The sequence below is a fragment of the Rhopalosiphum padi genome, chromosome 3 (genome assembly GCF_020882245.1).
Source record: "Rhopalosiphum padi isolate XX-2018 chromosome 3, ASM2088224v1, whole genome shotgun sequence".
In the NCBI taxonomy this organism is placed as follows: Eukaryota; Metazoa; Arthropoda; class Insecta; order Hemiptera; family Aphididae; genus Rhopalosiphum; species Rhopalosiphum padi.
In genome coordinates this window covers 910,989-929,359 of record NC_083599.1, presented here as the reverse complement: position 1 = coordinate 929,359, position 18,371 = coordinate 910,989, and the positions used below count along the sequence as shown (strand labels likewise).

The 18,371-nt window shown below is 29.7% G+C and overlaps 1 protein-coding gene and 1 pseudogene across 3 annotated transcripts in view; one reads left to right on the top strand and one right to left on the bottom strand.

Moving 5' to 3' along the window:
* LOC132927362 (histone deacetylase HDAC1-like) overlaps window positions 1-17,941 on the top strand; it is a 46,518-nt gene extending 28,577 nt beyond the window's left edge. For 2 of the 3 annotated variants that reach the window (XM_060991870.1, XM_060991871.1), the window contains exons 3-10: window positions 15,006-15,118; window positions 15,192-15,309; window positions 15,382-15,740; window positions 16,114-16,315; window positions 16,384-16,692; window positions 16,793-16,967; window positions 17,044-17,135; window positions 17,816-17,941. In XM_060991870.1, coding sequence (XP_060847853.1) covers window positions 15,006-15,118; window positions 15,192-15,309; window positions 15,382-15,740; window positions 16,114-16,315; window positions 16,384-16,692; window positions 16,793-16,967; window positions 17,044-17,135; window positions 17,816-17,880 — 1,433 coding nt within the window. In that variant the 3' untranslated portion in view covers window positions 17,881-17,941. Of the gene's footprint in view, window positions 1-9,411; window positions 9,911-15,005; window positions 15,119-15,191; window positions 15,310-15,381; window positions 15,741-16,113; window positions 16,316-16,383; window positions 16,693-16,792; window positions 16,968-17,043; window positions 17,136-17,815 lie in introns of those variants that run through there. The other variant, XM_060991872.1, reaches the window with a different exon arrangement.
* On the bottom strand, window positions 11,499-14,448 carry LOC132923791 (uncharacterized; annotated as a pseudogene).
* Window positions 17,942-18,371: the final 430 nt, after the last annotated feature.

Below are 18,371 nucleotides of genomic sequence, written 5' to 3'. Positions count from 1 at the left end.
TTTATGTTTGTGTTATATAGTATGGCTGCATATGGCTGCTGTACGCTCTGTGCAAAATAACGCTCTGTGCCTGTTTTAAGTTTCCTACGAAACTAGTTACCCGTTTTTTTTGCGTTTTTTAGTTCACTAAATCTGGAAAAGTGCGTGCTTCGACTGGTGTCGTTTTCGAGTCGGTCTGATTACTATTTATTCTAATTTTTTTTACTTTCAGTTATTTGTTAATTAATTTGTGCGCATCATTGAAAGGTAATAATTTATTATAAGTTTATACTATCACCTAATTACGGTTGAATTCTTATCGGCATCGATAAGCAGCGTCGACCCGTGGAGGTTATCTCGTAATTCGAATCCGGCACGTGCCAAGGTCGCCGCCTATCTTTGTTGTCTACGCCGGGTGCAAATTATTTGGCCTATTTATTTTTGTTAAGGCGCCTTATTTTGTCCTTTGTTTATCCGCACGTTTTCACCAGTTAGTCGATAACACATAATGACTCATAACAATGATCTTCTTTCTTCCGAGTTAAACAAATGGACTAAAAGCATGCTCGTTTACTATATAGTGGCGCAGACTCTGCCCGCTGGTGTGAAGCTAAATGACGACTTGTCTAAGTTTTTAAAAGATTCTTCTTCTGATCCTGTATCGCCTTCGCATGGAAACTCAATTAATATTGCTAATATTCTCCAATCCGTGGTTGTGGAGCTCAAATCCGTGGCTCTTAGTAACGCTAAGCTACATGATAAGCTCAACCACCTCAATGCGGCACCTAATGCCCAAACTCCCATACCAAATGCTCAACTCTTTAAACTGCCAGTTGATGTACACCCGAACTCGGTTACGGGTAATCGTTCTACTCAACCCACGAACCAATTGACTGCCAGTCAATCTTCGTCTGTAAAATCAAAATTCATTGTTGGTTTTGTAAAAAACTCATCTTCCAAGCTGTCATCAGTGCCTGTTCGTAAGCATGTTGATATTTTTGTCTCGAGGCTGGATCCAAGTGTTACAACTGCCCTGCTAGAATCTGAATTGTTCAACGGTTACTCAGACGTGACCATCAGCAAAATGGTTACAAGGCATCCATCATACTCTTCGTTCCATATTCGTCTGCCTGCGGATAAGCTGGATATTGTCCTCGATCCTGCATTCTGGCCCGATGGTGTAATGGTCAAACGTTTTTGGGGTCGTCTTGCTCCTGAGATGATTCAAGACGACACTCCAAAAAACTGATATCTTCATGTTCGTCTACCTGTCCTTCTCTTAGTGTGGCGTACGCTCCACCCACTTCCAGATCTGGTGCTGTGAAACACCCCGAAAAACTTATCAGCCAAGGAGTGAAGCTACCCATGGGCTACTATCAAAACTGTAGAGGTCTAAGAACCAAACTTTGTCTTTTTAAATGTAATGTTGCTGTGTTTAATTATATTTTCATTTGTTTAACTGAAACGTGGCTTACTAATAGCTTCCAAGACACGGAATTAGGTTTACACAACTATGTTGTATTTAGGTGTGATAGAAGTAGTCAATCCAGTAGTTTTAGTAGAGGAGGAGGAGTTCTCGTTGCCATTCGTAACGATGTGGTCCATAACTTGTTACCTGCACTCATTAACAATGTTGAATATTTATTCGTTAAATTTTATGTAAATAATACTGCTTATATTGTTTGTTCCGTATACATTACTCCTAGTAGCCCTATCCCGGTATATGAGTCCTTTATGTCTGCTGCTCAATATATTATCGACGCTAATCCTGGTTCCGTATTTATTTTCTCTGGTGATTTTAACCTTCCTGACCTATCCTGGTCTAATGACGATTTTGGCTTAATTTATTCTTCCTCTGGCCCTGCAATCCACTGTGTTCCTGACGTTTTCGCATATAATAATTTTTTCCAACTAAATCACATACCCAACTCCAATGGCAATTTCCTTGATCTAGTTTTTTCCAATGATTCTCGGATCAATATAGAGAAATCCGTTACTGGGGTGGTTCCTTGTGATCCTTACCACCCAGCCTTAGTTTTTATGCTTACTTTTGTAGATGACTTACCTTCTATTGATAGATGTCATAAATATTATAATTTTCGTAAAGCCTGTTATCCTCGTATTAGTGCCTTCTTATCATCGTTTAACTGGTTAGAAACCTTAGCAACAGTAGTTGTGTTTTACTGTGTTGCAAGTTTTGTACCTTTAGTTGGTTTCAAACCCTCTAAATTTCCATCCTGGTTCTCTAAAAATCTAAAAAACATTGTTTTTGCCAAGAAAGAATTGCACGCTAAATACAAAGCATCACGTAACCCTGTTGACTATAACAAGTTCTCTAACCTGCGCGCTCAGTATAAGTATTATTATAAAAAGTGCTATAAAACATTTCTGGATAACACTGAAAACATGCTTAAAGTTAATCCTCGTTTATTCTGGGACTTTGTACGTAAGCGTAGATCTAGCAATGGTATTTCCAACTCTGTTCACCTCAATGATCTAAGTGCCACTGGTCCTGAATCCATCTCCAGTCTTTTCTCATCTTACTTTAACTCAGTCTATGTGCCTTCCTCAGCAAGTAGTCTACCTGTTATTCCATTTGCGCAGCATACTTTACTCTCTGACTGCATCTTTGGTATCAATGATGTCGAGAACGGGTTAGCTTCACTAAAAAATGTACACTCCGTTGGCCCTGATGGTCTATCTGGGACCTTTTTGTATAACATCAGATCTGTCCTCTGTTTTCCTTTATGGTTACTCTTCAGGCGTTCAATGGATGATGGAATTTTTCCATCAATCCTTAAAATCAGATCAGTCACCCCTGTGTTCAAATCTGGGGACAAATCTAGCGTCACGAATTATCGACCCATCTCGATTCTAATATTTTAAATAAATTATTTACTAACAACACCAGACAGAGCATTATAATTTGATCTATAGGACCTCTTAGACCAGTGGTTCTTAACCTTTTTTAGTTCAGCGCCCCCTTTATCGTAATAACTAATTGCTAACGCCCCCTCGTGCAAAATCAAATTTTCTTCTTATAAATATATATATATTTGTATATTTATTTATTCATCAGTATATTATAACATTATTAATTAAACTATTAAAGTAAAAACTCTTATTTTTAGATAGTTATGATTATATTTTACACCCCTTAACAAAACAATTTAATAATTTACTATACAAAAAGATTTACTGAACCATAAAAAAAAAATTATAAAATATACAAATTATACCTATCAATGACTGCCTTGAGCCTGATGAGTAGCTGCTAATTTAACGATGTCTGGTTTGATATTGGTCAAAGCTAAACGTAGATCACCTTTGTTGCAAATGTCCAACCGATTTCTTTGTTTCGTCAAAAGCTGGACAACAACGCTGAATCCTTTTTCAACTAGATACGTTGACGGGAAAGAGAGAAGCAACGATTTAACTTGTTGCCATAGTTGTGGATAAGTGTCTTTAAGCTTGATCCAGGCAAGCTCGTAACCGACCTGCTTAAAAACAAGTTGTGCCTCACAGTCGTGTTTAAGATCGATAAATTCCATTTGTAAATGAGGTTCGAGATCTTCCACAGATTCAAACGAAAATGGATCTAAAATCCAATTACAGATTTGTAACTCAAGTAGATCTTGAAATCTTGATTTCATGTCTTTTTTGAGCTGCAAAATATGATCAGTGAAAATTAGAATTTTGTCTTCTGGAATTAAACCATTTGCGTCTGAACACGACTTGAGATTCGGAAACTGAATCAGTTCTTGACGATTTATGTTTGTTCTGTAAAGATCTAATTTAAAAATGAATGAGGAAATTATTCCTTTGGCTTTAATAAAGTTCATCTTATTCCCTTGAAGCTTCAAATTGACTTCATTCATTTTTTCAAAAATATCTGTGAGGTACCTTATCTCAATTTTTCGTTGCTTCAAATTTTCTTTTAAGACAGGATCAATTTTATCGAGAAATTCAATGATAGAGTCAAATAATGCAAAAAAAACGACACAAACATTTTCCTTTGGAAAGCCACCTTACTGCAGTATGCAAAAGTAATCTTTCAAAATCTTCATCATTATCATGACAAAGTTCTCGAAACATGCGGTCATTGAGTGAACTTGCTTTAATCTTGTTTACAGCTTTTATGACGAATTGAAGGGTTTCGTGCAGCACACTGCTTAAGTTTTTAGCAGCTAAATGTTGGCGATGTATAACACAATGAACATAAATAACACCTGGGGCAGCTTAAGGTGGGCTATAAACCCAACATGACGACCGGTCATCGAAGGAGCGCCATCCGTTGCGCATGCAATAATATTTGTCAAGGGGACATTTTTTCTGGTAAAATATTCCTCCACCGCTTGAAAAATCGACGACCCTTTGGTATCAGTGATCAAACTTGTAGCCAACAATAATTCCTCGACGATTTCTTTACGTTCATTAATGAACCTCACGTAAGCTAGTAATATAGCTTTATTATCTGTCACAGTTGATTCGTCAATCTGTAGTGCAAAATTATTTTCTCTTAAATAATTTATAAGTTTGTTTTCGATGTCATCTGCCATTTCATCAATTCTTTTGGAGACAGTGTCATTGCTCAAAGGAATTGACTTAATCATCTAATTGCTAGTACCCTCTCCTTGCATAGTATCGATTATTTCCTTGAGAGCCGGTAAAATAAGAGTTTCACCGATTGAATGAGGTTTACTGTTTTTTGCTATCAATAAAGACACCTTGTACGAAGCGACAAGTCCTTTATCAAGATCAGATGTTTGTTTTTTAAATAAACTATTCACAGTAGACCGTTTTTCAATTTTTGCTTTAAGAGCCTGAAAAAACGAAAGTGGTTTCTCCAGTTTATCGGAATGAATTTTTGATAAATGATCTTTCATTCTTGATGGCTTCATTGCCTCATTCGAAAATGTTTTTTCACATATAAGGCACAACGGTAACTGTACATTAAGTGGTGATGCGATAAAACCAAACTTTAGGTACTCTACTAAATACTGACGGCACTTCTTTTTTGCACTATGATCACTCATTATAAAAATATTTATTAGTGTTGTCAGAAAAACGCACTAGTTTATTCGAAAACGCGACGTTCACTGTAACGATATCAATCACGTACTGCAAGAGTGCAAGGTACAGTATACAATAGTCCAGAACTATGGTTGAAAATGTAAAAATAAATCTATTATAAACAGGACGTTCCCGATACGTAAAATGCGATTAGATAACATGCCGTATACCGTTACATAGCGTACGCAATTGTCGCAATTACAACTATTCTGATTTCACGTTCAATTATTGTATTATTTTTCATCTCCGAGTTTGAAAAAGCTTACCACCCCCTCAACGCCCCCTTCAAAACTATCGCCCCCCAGAGAGACCGAAATGCCCCCGTTAAGAACCACTGTCTTAGACCATGCGCCATCGGCAACTACAGTGATCATAGGAACACCGTTCTTATTTATATCCCCGTGTTCTATAGCTAATCTAGCTTCTTCTTTAGCCGCTTCTTTAGTTCCTTCTAAGGCAACGCTCTCAGTGTATGAACTAACTTTTTCATGACATTTTTGATATAGTGGGTTACTCATACATGGCATATTTAAAATAGCTGAAAATTGCTGTAATTGTGAATATCCTTGACCGGTATTTACAGCTGATGATACAACTGCCATATTTATTGTTAAAAGTCCGTTGGTATCTAATGATGGTTCAGTAGAGATAATCTCATTTTTATTACACATGTTGCAAATAAAAATAAATTCACTGTAAAAACCATATCTTTTTTCTTTTTGTAAACTTAAATTAAGGAACGTACAGTCAAAACCCTCGTGTTTGATTTTCGAGATTTTATCAAACATAAATTTTATATCAACGATTCGTCTTCCTTCAATTACATATGTTCTAAATTAAATACATTAAAAATAATTATTGTAAACACAACTAATAACAATTATTAATTAAGTATGTTTTACTCTTCCATATCTCCATCATGATGAATTAAATTTTTTTGCTGCCTGCTGGAAATTGATGTAGATGGTAATTTTTCCTATGGAAATAACATACCTATTTTAGATTTTGAGTGGAGTAAAGAAGCTAATGATTTTATAATGTTGTTAATTTTCAAGAAATTTGACCCTACGAAATTTTTTTTTCAAAATTTAAAAAAAAATTGTAAAAAACTGAAAATTTCTTAGGCCTACAATTAGCACAAAACTTGTCAAATTATTTTTTAAAATTTTGATAATTTTTGTACGTCGCCATAAGAGCACCCTTATTAATAAACTTCCACTTGTGTGTAAAGGTACCAATAAGAAAATTTAGATTTCGATTTTTATTTGTTTTTTTATTTATTTATTGTCAATAAAAAATGTTTTGAAAATTGAATATAATATAAGATACCTTATAAGTTGTTATAGTAGCAGTTGAAAATACTATTTAATTTTTGGATAAGAAAATGTAATACAAGATTCCTCATAAGTTTGCCTAATTTTATTAAAAAAAAAATGTCTACCAAGGAAGTTAAATTAAATTTTTATGAGCATTTTTAAATTCATATTTTTACAACATTGGATATTCACACGATTTTTTATATAGCGATTTTCTTATTTTGATGTAACTCAAAAACGAATAACTGTAAATACACGAAAATTTTACTAATTGTTTATAATTTATACTTATTATCATTTTCTATACACCATACAATTTGTATACAGCAGAGCGAGTAGTGACTTCCACTATCATCGTACACCCATACATTTATTTATGCAGCGTATGTATAATAAACATATTTTAAACAGTTTGAATACAAAAAACAATTGCTTCTATAATATATTATTATAATGAAAATTAAAACTTACCGTTATGCAATTGGAATTCAAACGCCATTTCAATAGCGCATTAACATTGCCCTTTTTTTTTAGAATTACCCATAGTGTTTTATTTATTTTTCAAAATATTTTATAAAGAAAACGGAATCATCAATTAGTTCAATGTAACTGTACACTTCACTGTAACTATACACAGGCACACAGCAAATGTGGTAATAATATTATCAAACGTCAGAAAATATAATAATCAATATTATATTATCCAGTATCTATTTTACTTTGGAAAATTGTCGATACTATCTATAAATAATTTACGTTTGACAGTCAAGCGCTGTTGACAGTAACGCGCCGGAATCGTCTAGTTTGTACACTTTCGCACGCGCACACACATGTCACTGCAAAACTGCTACTGTTTAAAACAGAACGCATAGCTAATTTCCAACGTACCGATTAATCTAGTGAAGCGATAAGAATTCTGAAAACAGATTTGAATTTGTCGTCAAGTCTTCTTGAGATCGACTTTCCCACATTTTTGATTTTTTGATTTAACCTTCTCCAAAAATTGAAATATGTCAATTTTTTAATTACTCTTTTGAATATATCGTTTTTTAGGATTTTTGGAGGATAATATGAAAAATGTGGAAAAATCGATCTCAAGTAGACTTGACGACGAATTCAAATCTGTTTTCAGAATTCTTATCGCTTCACTAGATTAATCGGTACGTTGGAAATAGAACACGTCTATAATCCTATGTTGCACGTGTGTTAGACAAAGACAGAAAATCGCCGCTTCCAATCCCCTTAATCATTTTTTTTTTTATAAAATTTTCAGAATTAAATTTTTTTTTTAAATTAATCTTAATCTAGATTGAATTTAAAATTAATTAGGAACAATAAGTCTACATTTTTTCCCTCAATTTTCAAGGGAGGCAATGTCTCCTTTGTCCCCCCCCCCCCAAAACCGCCACTGAATATAACAGGTATCAATGATTCATAGAAACAATTGCATTTATGTATTACAAATTATGAGTATGGGTACCAAACCGTTTATTTAATTTTAAATACGTAGAATTGAACTTACCGAAAAAAATGAATATTTTGACCAGATTTATACCTATTGGCGGTATGCGGACATTTGGTCACCGGACCATTTGTCCCCGCGAAAAAATGTCATACGCGGACAATTGGTCCCCGTCATAATTTTATACTCGGACAATTAGTCCCCGGTGTAAAAGTAAAATGGTAAATACAAAGTATTTTTTTACTAATCAATAAACGTTCTTAAAGATGTTTTTTCAATAATATAGTAGGTAATAGTTATTTGTTTAAAAAATAAATAAAAATGAACATAATAATAAATAATAGATATCGTCGAAACCCGTAAGCGACAAAGAAAAAAACATTATTTCTATTTGCAATAGTTTTGATAATAACTTTTTAAAAGACGATCTTTTAAATTATTTGTTTAGGCTTTCGAGATTAGCATACATTTTAATTAAATTTTGAATTAAGCTTTTTACTTTTACGCCGGGGACTAATTGTTCAAGTATAAAATTATGACGGGGACCAATATTATTACCGATATTATATTATATTTTATGTTCATTTTTATTTATTTTTTAAACAAATAACTATTACCTATTATGTTATTGAAAAAACATTTTTAAAAACGTTTATTGATAAGTAAAAAAATATTTTGTATTTAACTTTTTACTTTTACGCCGGGGACTAATTGTCCGAGTATAAAATTATGACGGGGACCAATTGTTCGCATACGACATTTTTTCGCGGAGACCAATTGTCCTAGGTCCCCTATTGGCACATCCATATGCCGCACAAGTCACTGGCATAATTAATAGACACATGAATAAATATTAAATAACTATTTTCTATAATATACCAATATATAAAAACCAACTAAAATGTTTCACTTTACAAAATAATTCACATTTCACTTTACATATGCTTTTTCGTGCATAACTGCGTAATACGAAATTTATAATATTTTGCCAACCAACAAGATGGCGACAAAGTATTGATAATGCATTAATGCTGGTAAACGCTCACTTTGTACTTTACATTGTTTAAAATGCAGAACGCGGACACTTTGTACGGTCTGGTAAAAAGGTACATTGCAGAACGCGTCTACGCGTGAGGGCGCTGATCAAGGTAGTACATGTACACTGCACATGCGCACAAGAATCATGGGATTGTACAATCATTGTAACGGTGCGTCTTATCAATACTCACACCGCGTACTATCACAGTTAGGAAAGACCGCACCACCCACCCGCATCCACCCCAGATGTCCCGTCTATTAGTATAAGGTCTATGGTGCATGGCTGCACTGCTTATCTCAATGGCGTCTGTTTGTTACTGGCCATTCGTGATTTGCTCCAAACACAATATTACATGACAATATTTTATGACAAAATACATAGGCATGTCAGCAACTCGCGATACGGAGGTCTGTGACGTAAGCACCTCTCAGACTAGATTAGCGGTGGTGTGGTGGTGGTGTCATCGGTGGTGGCGGCGGCGGGGGCGGTGGACCAATGAGAAACGGAGGAATGCCACGTCACAGTACGTTGATGGGCGGAGGGTGGATGCGCGATACGCTTCAAAAACCGGAATATTGCTGACATGCCTATGTTAGGTTAGCTCAAAATGTACGGTGCGTTTTTACGTTTTCGACTCGCGTATACGGTGATGTTCTAAATAGTAAATAGTAAATAATATTTCTCTATTCACTGGTCTGCAGTTCTTGCTCGTTTATCGTTAACAGCGCCGATGTTTTTGGTTTTTTTTTATTTTTTATACCGTGGTTTTTATTTTCGTTCGTTTCCCACGGTATTTTCTTCAACGGTTAGTCGCGCGCAGTTAGTAACACCGTCGATACCAGTTCTCCGTTGGTGGTTGTTAACGAAGAAAACGTCGCCGTAATCTCAACACAAGTTGGTCGGCCCGCGCTTTTTTGAGAGGCCTAGCTAGTCGTACGACACAAGCACACATACCGATTACTCTAAGAAGTACCAGTCAGACTTAGGACGCCGCAATGTCCATCACATCATTCAAGAAACGCGTCTGTTACTATTATGACGGTGAGTATCGTTTTTATAGATGTTAAATGTGTTGTGTGTGTGCTCTGATTGTCCTTGTTCAATGCTTTCGACATTTCAGCTGTGGGTATGGCAACTCTTGTTTCGATGAAAGGTCAGCTATAGTTAAATATAATCTATGTTTGTCTATTATCCCTCACAAATGGTATATAACAAAAAAAACTTAGATATGCCTGCAGTCTGTTTGGGTTTTTATTTTTTTCTATTCGCCCTTGTACTGTCTGTACTTCTAGATAGTTTAGACAAAATTAAATTCAATAATAATATTATTAATTACATAAAGTATATTCTTAGAAATTTGATGGTTTCATATTATGTCAGACATATAGTTATTGATATCAGTTGTCACTAAACAAATTTTAATTATCTCCTGTTTTTGATGTGTTAACCTTGATCATTACATCTGTGAATTCCAATAATTACATATTTATCCCAGAGGTTGAGACATTTATTGAACGTAGACTAAATTCTAGAAAAGTTAATTTATACTACTAAATCATATAAAGTGTTTTAATACAATTAAAAAATGGTGTCAATATTTTGTATAGGTAATTTTGATAGAAGTACAATAATTGATTACAAACAATACAATATTGTCAACAGTTTTGATTCATAATATGCAGAATTAAAATATAACGATCATTGTAGTATTATAAATTAGGTACATAATTGTGTAATTTATTTCTCATATAACCTTATTAACTTGATGCTTAAATATAATACACAATACACCTCTATGAGGTACCATGTTCGATAAAAGATATAATTTTTTTTATAAATTTACCTATATTTTCAATCTAAAAAAAATATGTCAATTTTTATTATGAGTTGTTAAAGTTAATTTTTGGTTTCATAAATCTTTTTTAATATTATGGACAATTTTTTTGGCCACAATATTTGTGTTACTAAATTATTATTCCTTAATATTTTATAGATGTTATAACAACGTTAAATTTATATTTTACAACAACTAATTAATGTTCCCATAACGTTAAATTAAAATTATATTAATGATATTAAAACATCATTATCAAGTTATTGTATTATTATAATAGGTACCTATAAACATTCATACATTATTATTGTATTTTGTATAAATGTTTATAATTTATAATTATAATAATATTATTTAATTATAATTTATAACGAATTACAAATTACAATAAATATTTAAAAAAGAAAAAAAAGTTATTTTCTATGAATATAACAAATCACCTGTATTGTTATGAATACAAATATTTAAGCAAATTATAAAATTAGGTCAATTATAATCAAGGACAATAAAAAAAAATACACTTTTTAATATGATATTATTTTGTATAAATTTGAATTTAATTACTATACTTTTTTACATTAAAATAAAACAAAATAGTTAAAACAAGAAAAATAAAATAATTATTTTAGGTATTTCAATATAATGATAACTTGTATAATTTATAGCGCGTTACCTTATTTTATAACAAAAACAAAATCAATTTTATTGTATTATAGTATACTATATAATACCTAATAATAATATGAATAAGAATAGTTATTTAAATAATATTAAAAAAAAAAGTAAAATTATCAATTATTCAAGAGCTGCATCTTCAAGTGATACTTTTTTTGATTTTTTGAGCAGTCTGAATTTGGCATGTGACAACCAAGTAGCAATGCATTTGTCTACTTCTTTTTCAGGTGTTTGTTTGAACTTAGCATTGCTTCTTATAATATCTGAAATGTTAAACAATATTTCTCATAATCATTCATTGTAAATGTTTAATTGATATTTTAGTATATATTATATAATTAATTATTACCAAATATCAAACGATAGCAATTTAGTTCTGAAAAAGATTCTTTTTTTTAAATCCTTGTAAAGAATATGTTTGTAATAAATCATCTTTAAACATTCTTCTAAAATTTGTCTTATGCTGTTTCCTAGTGATCCACTTATCGACAAAGACAATTTAGATACCTGAAATTATTTTGTAATATTTCATTTTGATCAGAATTAAATAGCAATTACAATTGAGAATCAAATCAAATCATTATATGTAAATATCTGGGATTTAGGAGTGATATATAGTAGATAATTTTTACTGAAAATTGTAATTTTACTTTACTTTATTGCACTATGTATAAAACACAGAATAACAATTATTATGATTTACAAACTTAAAACTAGAGTTCTTTCTAGCGACACTTTTTTATCTGACTCACATTAGTTATCTATACCCAAGCACACATAAGTCACACACCACACATATACATCTAGCGTCTCGTCTAGCGTTTTATAGGCCAAATTCCCACACCTATACATATAATAAGATAATGAACTTAGATAATTTAAAAAAAATATTAGAAATATAAGTTGGCACAACAAATGTATTGTGTTCCATTCAGCATTTTTTATTGATGTCTGTACTATTGTCTGTATTATTATTTCATTTAAGAGAAAACTCAGACAGATAGGCTTTTGCACACGGATAAGGCTTTAAAACACTGTAGCAGATGATTGACTTGGTATTACCAGACTAACACCTAACAAAAAATTAGTTGCTGCCTAAGGTTGCCCTTAAATAGGATAAACTCATATGCTATATTTTCTAATATTGTAGTGAGATTTAAAAATTTAATATACAACAATATATTACACATAGTTACCAAAACACGACAAATATCTAAATTAGAAATAATTGTTTCAAAGTTTCTTAGCTCTTCGTAATATTTAATAGGAAAATAAGAATCAATATCTATTACTGACATATTGTCTTCATAAGATACAGTTGAGCAATGTTCAGGTACAGACATATAATTATTAATAATCTTCTCGACATTTAAATGAATTGTTTGGGTTAATGTTTCCAAACCATCGATTCTATACTGAAAACTTGTTAATGTTTTAACTACATAACTTTTTAGTTCTACAAAAATAAAAATAGTGGACATTGATTTTCAATTAGAGAGATTTAATTATTTGAAATAATATATTATATTAAGTATTAGACACTCAATAAAATAAAATTTAAATTAAAAAGTATACAAACAAATTGAACTTGCATTAAAATTAATTTTGTTATAATTCATTGAAATAAATAAAAATACTAAATGGTCCATGTTTTAAAATAATAGATTTAAACCTTTAAAACCTCCAAAAAAGTATTTATGAACTATTTCAAATGGAAGAATATGATATTAGTTCCAAAATAATTTTATGTACATTGTACATAAACATAAGAATAAAGAATTTGTTAATTATTAAAATTAAAATGTATAGGATAAATATATATAGTTGTATATACTTAATAAATACCTTGTGTATTTTTTTAAATTAAAGTTCCATTGTCTTCGGTATTTCTATCATTAAAATCCAATGTTTTTATGTGTGATTGTGATAGATCCTCGTTGCATTTATCATTGTGTACTGCACTAGATATTATAGGTAGAACATCATTTTGTTTTTCTACAACCATTTACTACCAGAAAAGTTAATTTCTTTTTCAAATACCATATTATATTCTTCAAATGACCAATTATAATTTGGGCTCATAATAATAACATCATTCAATGGTTTTTCTTCATTTTAAATGACTATAAAACAAATTATTATTATGTTATTATATTATATTATGTGGGTAATCCAATTGTTACTTAAGCTATAAATAATAATTTATTTTATTACTTTTTTGCTGGTTTGAGCAATCTTCAATGACCCATACAGCATCATTTTCAGAATCACCAGAGTTTGAGTTAAATTTTGAAAATTTTATATTATTTTTTTTATCTATATTAATTAATTGTGCTGATTTAATTTATGATTTCCTAAAAAAAAATTATCGCAAACAATACCAATTATTTAAGAATTATATATAAAGTTGGCAGAATATAACTGAATTTATAAAGTAAATGATTCTGAAAAAAGATTATTGGTAGCTTAATTAATAGATTAATTCAAATTACTATTTAGTCAGCAATTAAAACAGCATTAATTTCAAATTCTCCACCAAATTCAAAACATATTTTATAAGCAACTCTAAACCTTTATACAAGTTCTCTCTTCTAATAGATTATTTTTAAGTCCTATACTCTGTTCTATATAAGTATATAAATTTAACATTTTTTATTATAAAATTAAGCCATAAACTTTTATTTTCACTTGCACATATGACTAAAATATACTAACTACAATAAAACCTAAAATGAACCTATTTATACAATTTATTTTTAATTTTTTTTCCAATTTTCTAAATATTAATTATGTAGGTACATTTTAGTAACCATTAGTACTCATTTTAAATTACATTGATAATTGTTATAAATAATAATATTATTGATCTTATATATAGTGAAAAGCTAAGTATCCAATATAAATAAATCAATACTAATAGTAGTCATATTACCTTTAGTCAATGTACTATTAAAACGTGGAGGAAAATCACTAGTGATTAATGAACTGTTTTTTGAACAGCCTGCAACTGGTAGTGTGTGGTATTCATTTTTTGTTTTTTCTTAGGACTTTTTACTCTAAATTGAAACATTATAAATTTATCAACTTTTAATATTCTTCTAAGATAAACATAAAATATTATTTTAAATTATTAATTTTGATTATTATAATATTTTAAAGAAATTAAAATTAAAATATTATAAATTAAAATTAAATGAAATATGATAATAATATGGTTAGAATAATGTTATTAAAAATTAAAACCTAAATATGATAATAACATTTTAATTTAGTTAGAACTTAAATATTATAAAACTAATACAATTTTATCATTAATAAAATATTTTGATTGTAATATTAAATTTTTAAACTTCGTAAAATGTTTAATTAACATTATAAGTATAATATTAAAAATGCAATTCACTTCAAAAGTTATAATAATATTGATGTTATAATATTATTGCTGTCTGGGTATGAATGTGTATCTCCCCTAAATATCACATTTTTAATTACTTACTGTTTAAAGGTAGTTGAGTAATTAAATTATTATAGAAGTTTATGTGTTGTATTTTAATAGATAGAAAACTTTTTCTATAATTTCAAACAGCTATTTAATGTAATTAATTTACCATTGTATATTTTTTACAGGTAACATTGGAAACTATTATTATGGACAAGGTCATCCTATGAAACCACATAGGATTTCAATGACTCATAATTTGCTTTTAAATTATGGTTTATACCAAAAAATGGAAATAGCTGTAAGTCAAAATAATTTTTAGTCTTGATGATATTTTTCAATTACTTATAAAATCAATGTTTATAATGATTTAGAGACCTTATGAAGTTACTGCAAAAGACATGACCAAATTTCATAGTAAAGAGTACATACAGTTTTTAAAAAGGATTTGTCCTGATAATATGAACAATTATAAAATACAAATGCAAAGATGTAAGTATATTGTCACTTTTACTAAAATCAAATGTAATTGTTAAAATGGTTATTATTATTATTTTTTTACAGTCAATGTTGATAAAGATTCTCCAGTTTTTGATGGTTTATACAAATTTTGTCAGCTATCTGTGGGCGGTTCAGTAGCAGCAGCTGTAAAATTAAATAAACAATCTGCAGATATTTGTATCAATTGGGGAGGTGGTTTACATCACGCAAAAAAATCTAAAGCCAGTGGCTTTTGTTATGTTAATGATATCGTACTTGGTATATTAGAATTGCTTAAATACCATCAACGAGTGTTGTACATTGATATTGATGTCCATCACGGTGATGGTGTTGAAGAAGCATTTTATACAACTGATAGAGTTATGACAGTTTCATTCCACAAATATGGTGGCAATTATTTTCCTGGTAGTGGAGCTCTCGAAGTAAGTCAATGAATAGTGAAATTTAATTTTTAATATCTTAATCTGTTTAATCTGTTAATGGTTGCAATATTAGCATTCAAATAAATTTGTTTTTATAAGGTCCCATAAATACTTTTCTAATTGTAATTATCATAGTTTTATAAATTTATGCATGTAGTTTTATAATTTTATAGATCATGTATCAAACTAATATATTGATTAATTTTTTTTTCTATCATTCATTTTAAAATGTTAAGTTTATTTTTCTTTTAAAGTCTCTTAACAGTTATCACTTATTACTTTACAGAGTATAATATACTTGATTTTAAATTTTCTTATAGTGTCTGCTAAATAAATTATTTAATAACAATATTAAAATGAATTATTATTTTAGAGTATTGGTAAAGGAGAAGGAAAACACTATGCAGTTAACATTCCCTTAAGAGATGGAATGGATGATGATAGTTATGAATCAATATTCGTACCAATAATTACTAAAGTAATGGAGACGTTCCAACCTAGTGCAGTTGTATTACAATGTGGAGCGGATTCACTTACAGGAGATAAGCTTGGATGCTTTAATCTAACTATTAAAGGTATGACAATTTTGTACATTATTAATTTATAAACTTCAAACTTAAAAACTGTAAACGAACATTTTTAGGTCATGGCAAATGTGTTGAATTTGTAAAACGTTATGGCTTACCCCTTCTTATGGTTGGCGGAGGTGGTTATACTATTCGAAATGTATCTCGATGTTGGACATTTGAAACAGCTGTGGCCTTAGGAGCTGAAATTGCTAATGAATTGCCAAATAACGACTATTTTGAATATTTTGGTCCCGATTTTAAACTTCATATCAGCCCTTCGAAAATGAAAAATAGAAATACTACAAAGTCTTTAGAAAAGATTAAAAACCGACTCTTTGAAAACTTAAGAATGCTACCTCACGCCCCAGGAGTTCAAGTCCAAGGTAAATTTTATTATACTTATAATTGTAATTATATTGTTAATTTTTTGATATAAACTTTTAAATGAACTACTTACTATTTTATATTTATTTTTGTTATTAGATATACCCGAAGACGGAGTACGCAACAAGTCAGAAGATGAAGATAATGTTAACCCAGATGAAAGGAATCCTCAATCTATTACAGATAAAAAAATTTCACCTGATAATGAATTTAGCGATAGTGAAGATGAAGGAATGGCTCCTGGTGTAGGGGGTGGTGGCCGAAAAGATAATAGGTATTGCAACTGTTTTATATAATATAATTATATAAATTTAATATATATATATATCATATTATTACTTTTGTTTTAGATCTTATAAAAATGTCAAATTTGCTAGAAAACGAGCATGTTTGGACTCGAATAGGACGGAAGTCAATGAACCAGAATTTAAGATTCTAAAAGGTAATTATTTTTAATATGAATCTCTCAACATAAACAAAAATGTGCAATCATACTGCAGTAGTTAATTGCCAATTTTTAAATTCTCATTATATACATCAGTTTTTGTCAACTAAAAAAATTCATACTCTAGTTTTTAGCCAAAAATACATTTTCAAAAGTGTTATTTACTATCTGGCGTTTCAATTCAAAATCTTGTTTGGAGGTTGAAAGTGTAGGCACTTTATAAGCGATTGCTACATTTTTTCCTTTAAATAATGATTTTATATAATATGTTAATTAATCATTTACAGTTCAGTATAATATTCATGATGTATTGAATTTACAAAATGTTTTTTATATTACCAATGTATTGACATCTTATTTTATTATTCATGCAGATAATGATTAATTAATAGTATAATTTCACTTACAGCGGTATGACAAATTATATTTTTCTAATTCTTTTTTTTTTTTATATATATTTTAAGTAGATTCTGTGAGTTTCTAATAAAGTTATGTTCTCTTAAAGTCTCTTAAAGATATAACATGATGTATAGACAGTGTTTTATTCATATTTAAGACAAATTTTCCAAAGGTCATATATTTTATTCATAAAATTAACGATACAATTGTATTTTAAGTTTTTAATATCACATAATGCTTAAATATTGTCTTAATAAATGTTTTAATATTTTTTTTAGATGATAAAGAAGACAAATCTGATAGTTCTGATGATTCTAATAAAAAGGATGCTGTCAAGTCTTGAATTTATGACTAAAATATATAATAAAATTGTAAATAATTAAAAGAAAAAAGTAAAACAATGATTTACTGTCATTCATTTGTGTACATAAACTCCTATAATTATTAGGGCGGTATAATGTAATTTAGTAAATTATCTTATTTATAGTTACTAATTTATGGTTTATGATCGTTAACTCTAATAATAACGCCCTTAGTAAGTTTTAAAAAAATGAAGTAAGCTTAGTATACATTAAAAGATTTTTTTTCACAATAATTGTTTCTACTTTTTTATATTTAGGTATATCGATTTGTTTTAATTTTTGTAATTATATTAGTTTATTCAGCAGCTGAAACATTTTAAATAAATGGAAGTGATGACGGTGTTATATGAATATTCAACTATAACAAACATTTTTTTGATTTGTGGTTATTAAAGTTAACAATTATTATTTTTTTTTCATTTTCAAACTTTTTTCATGATTACAATATTTAGTAACTTCCGATAAGTATAAA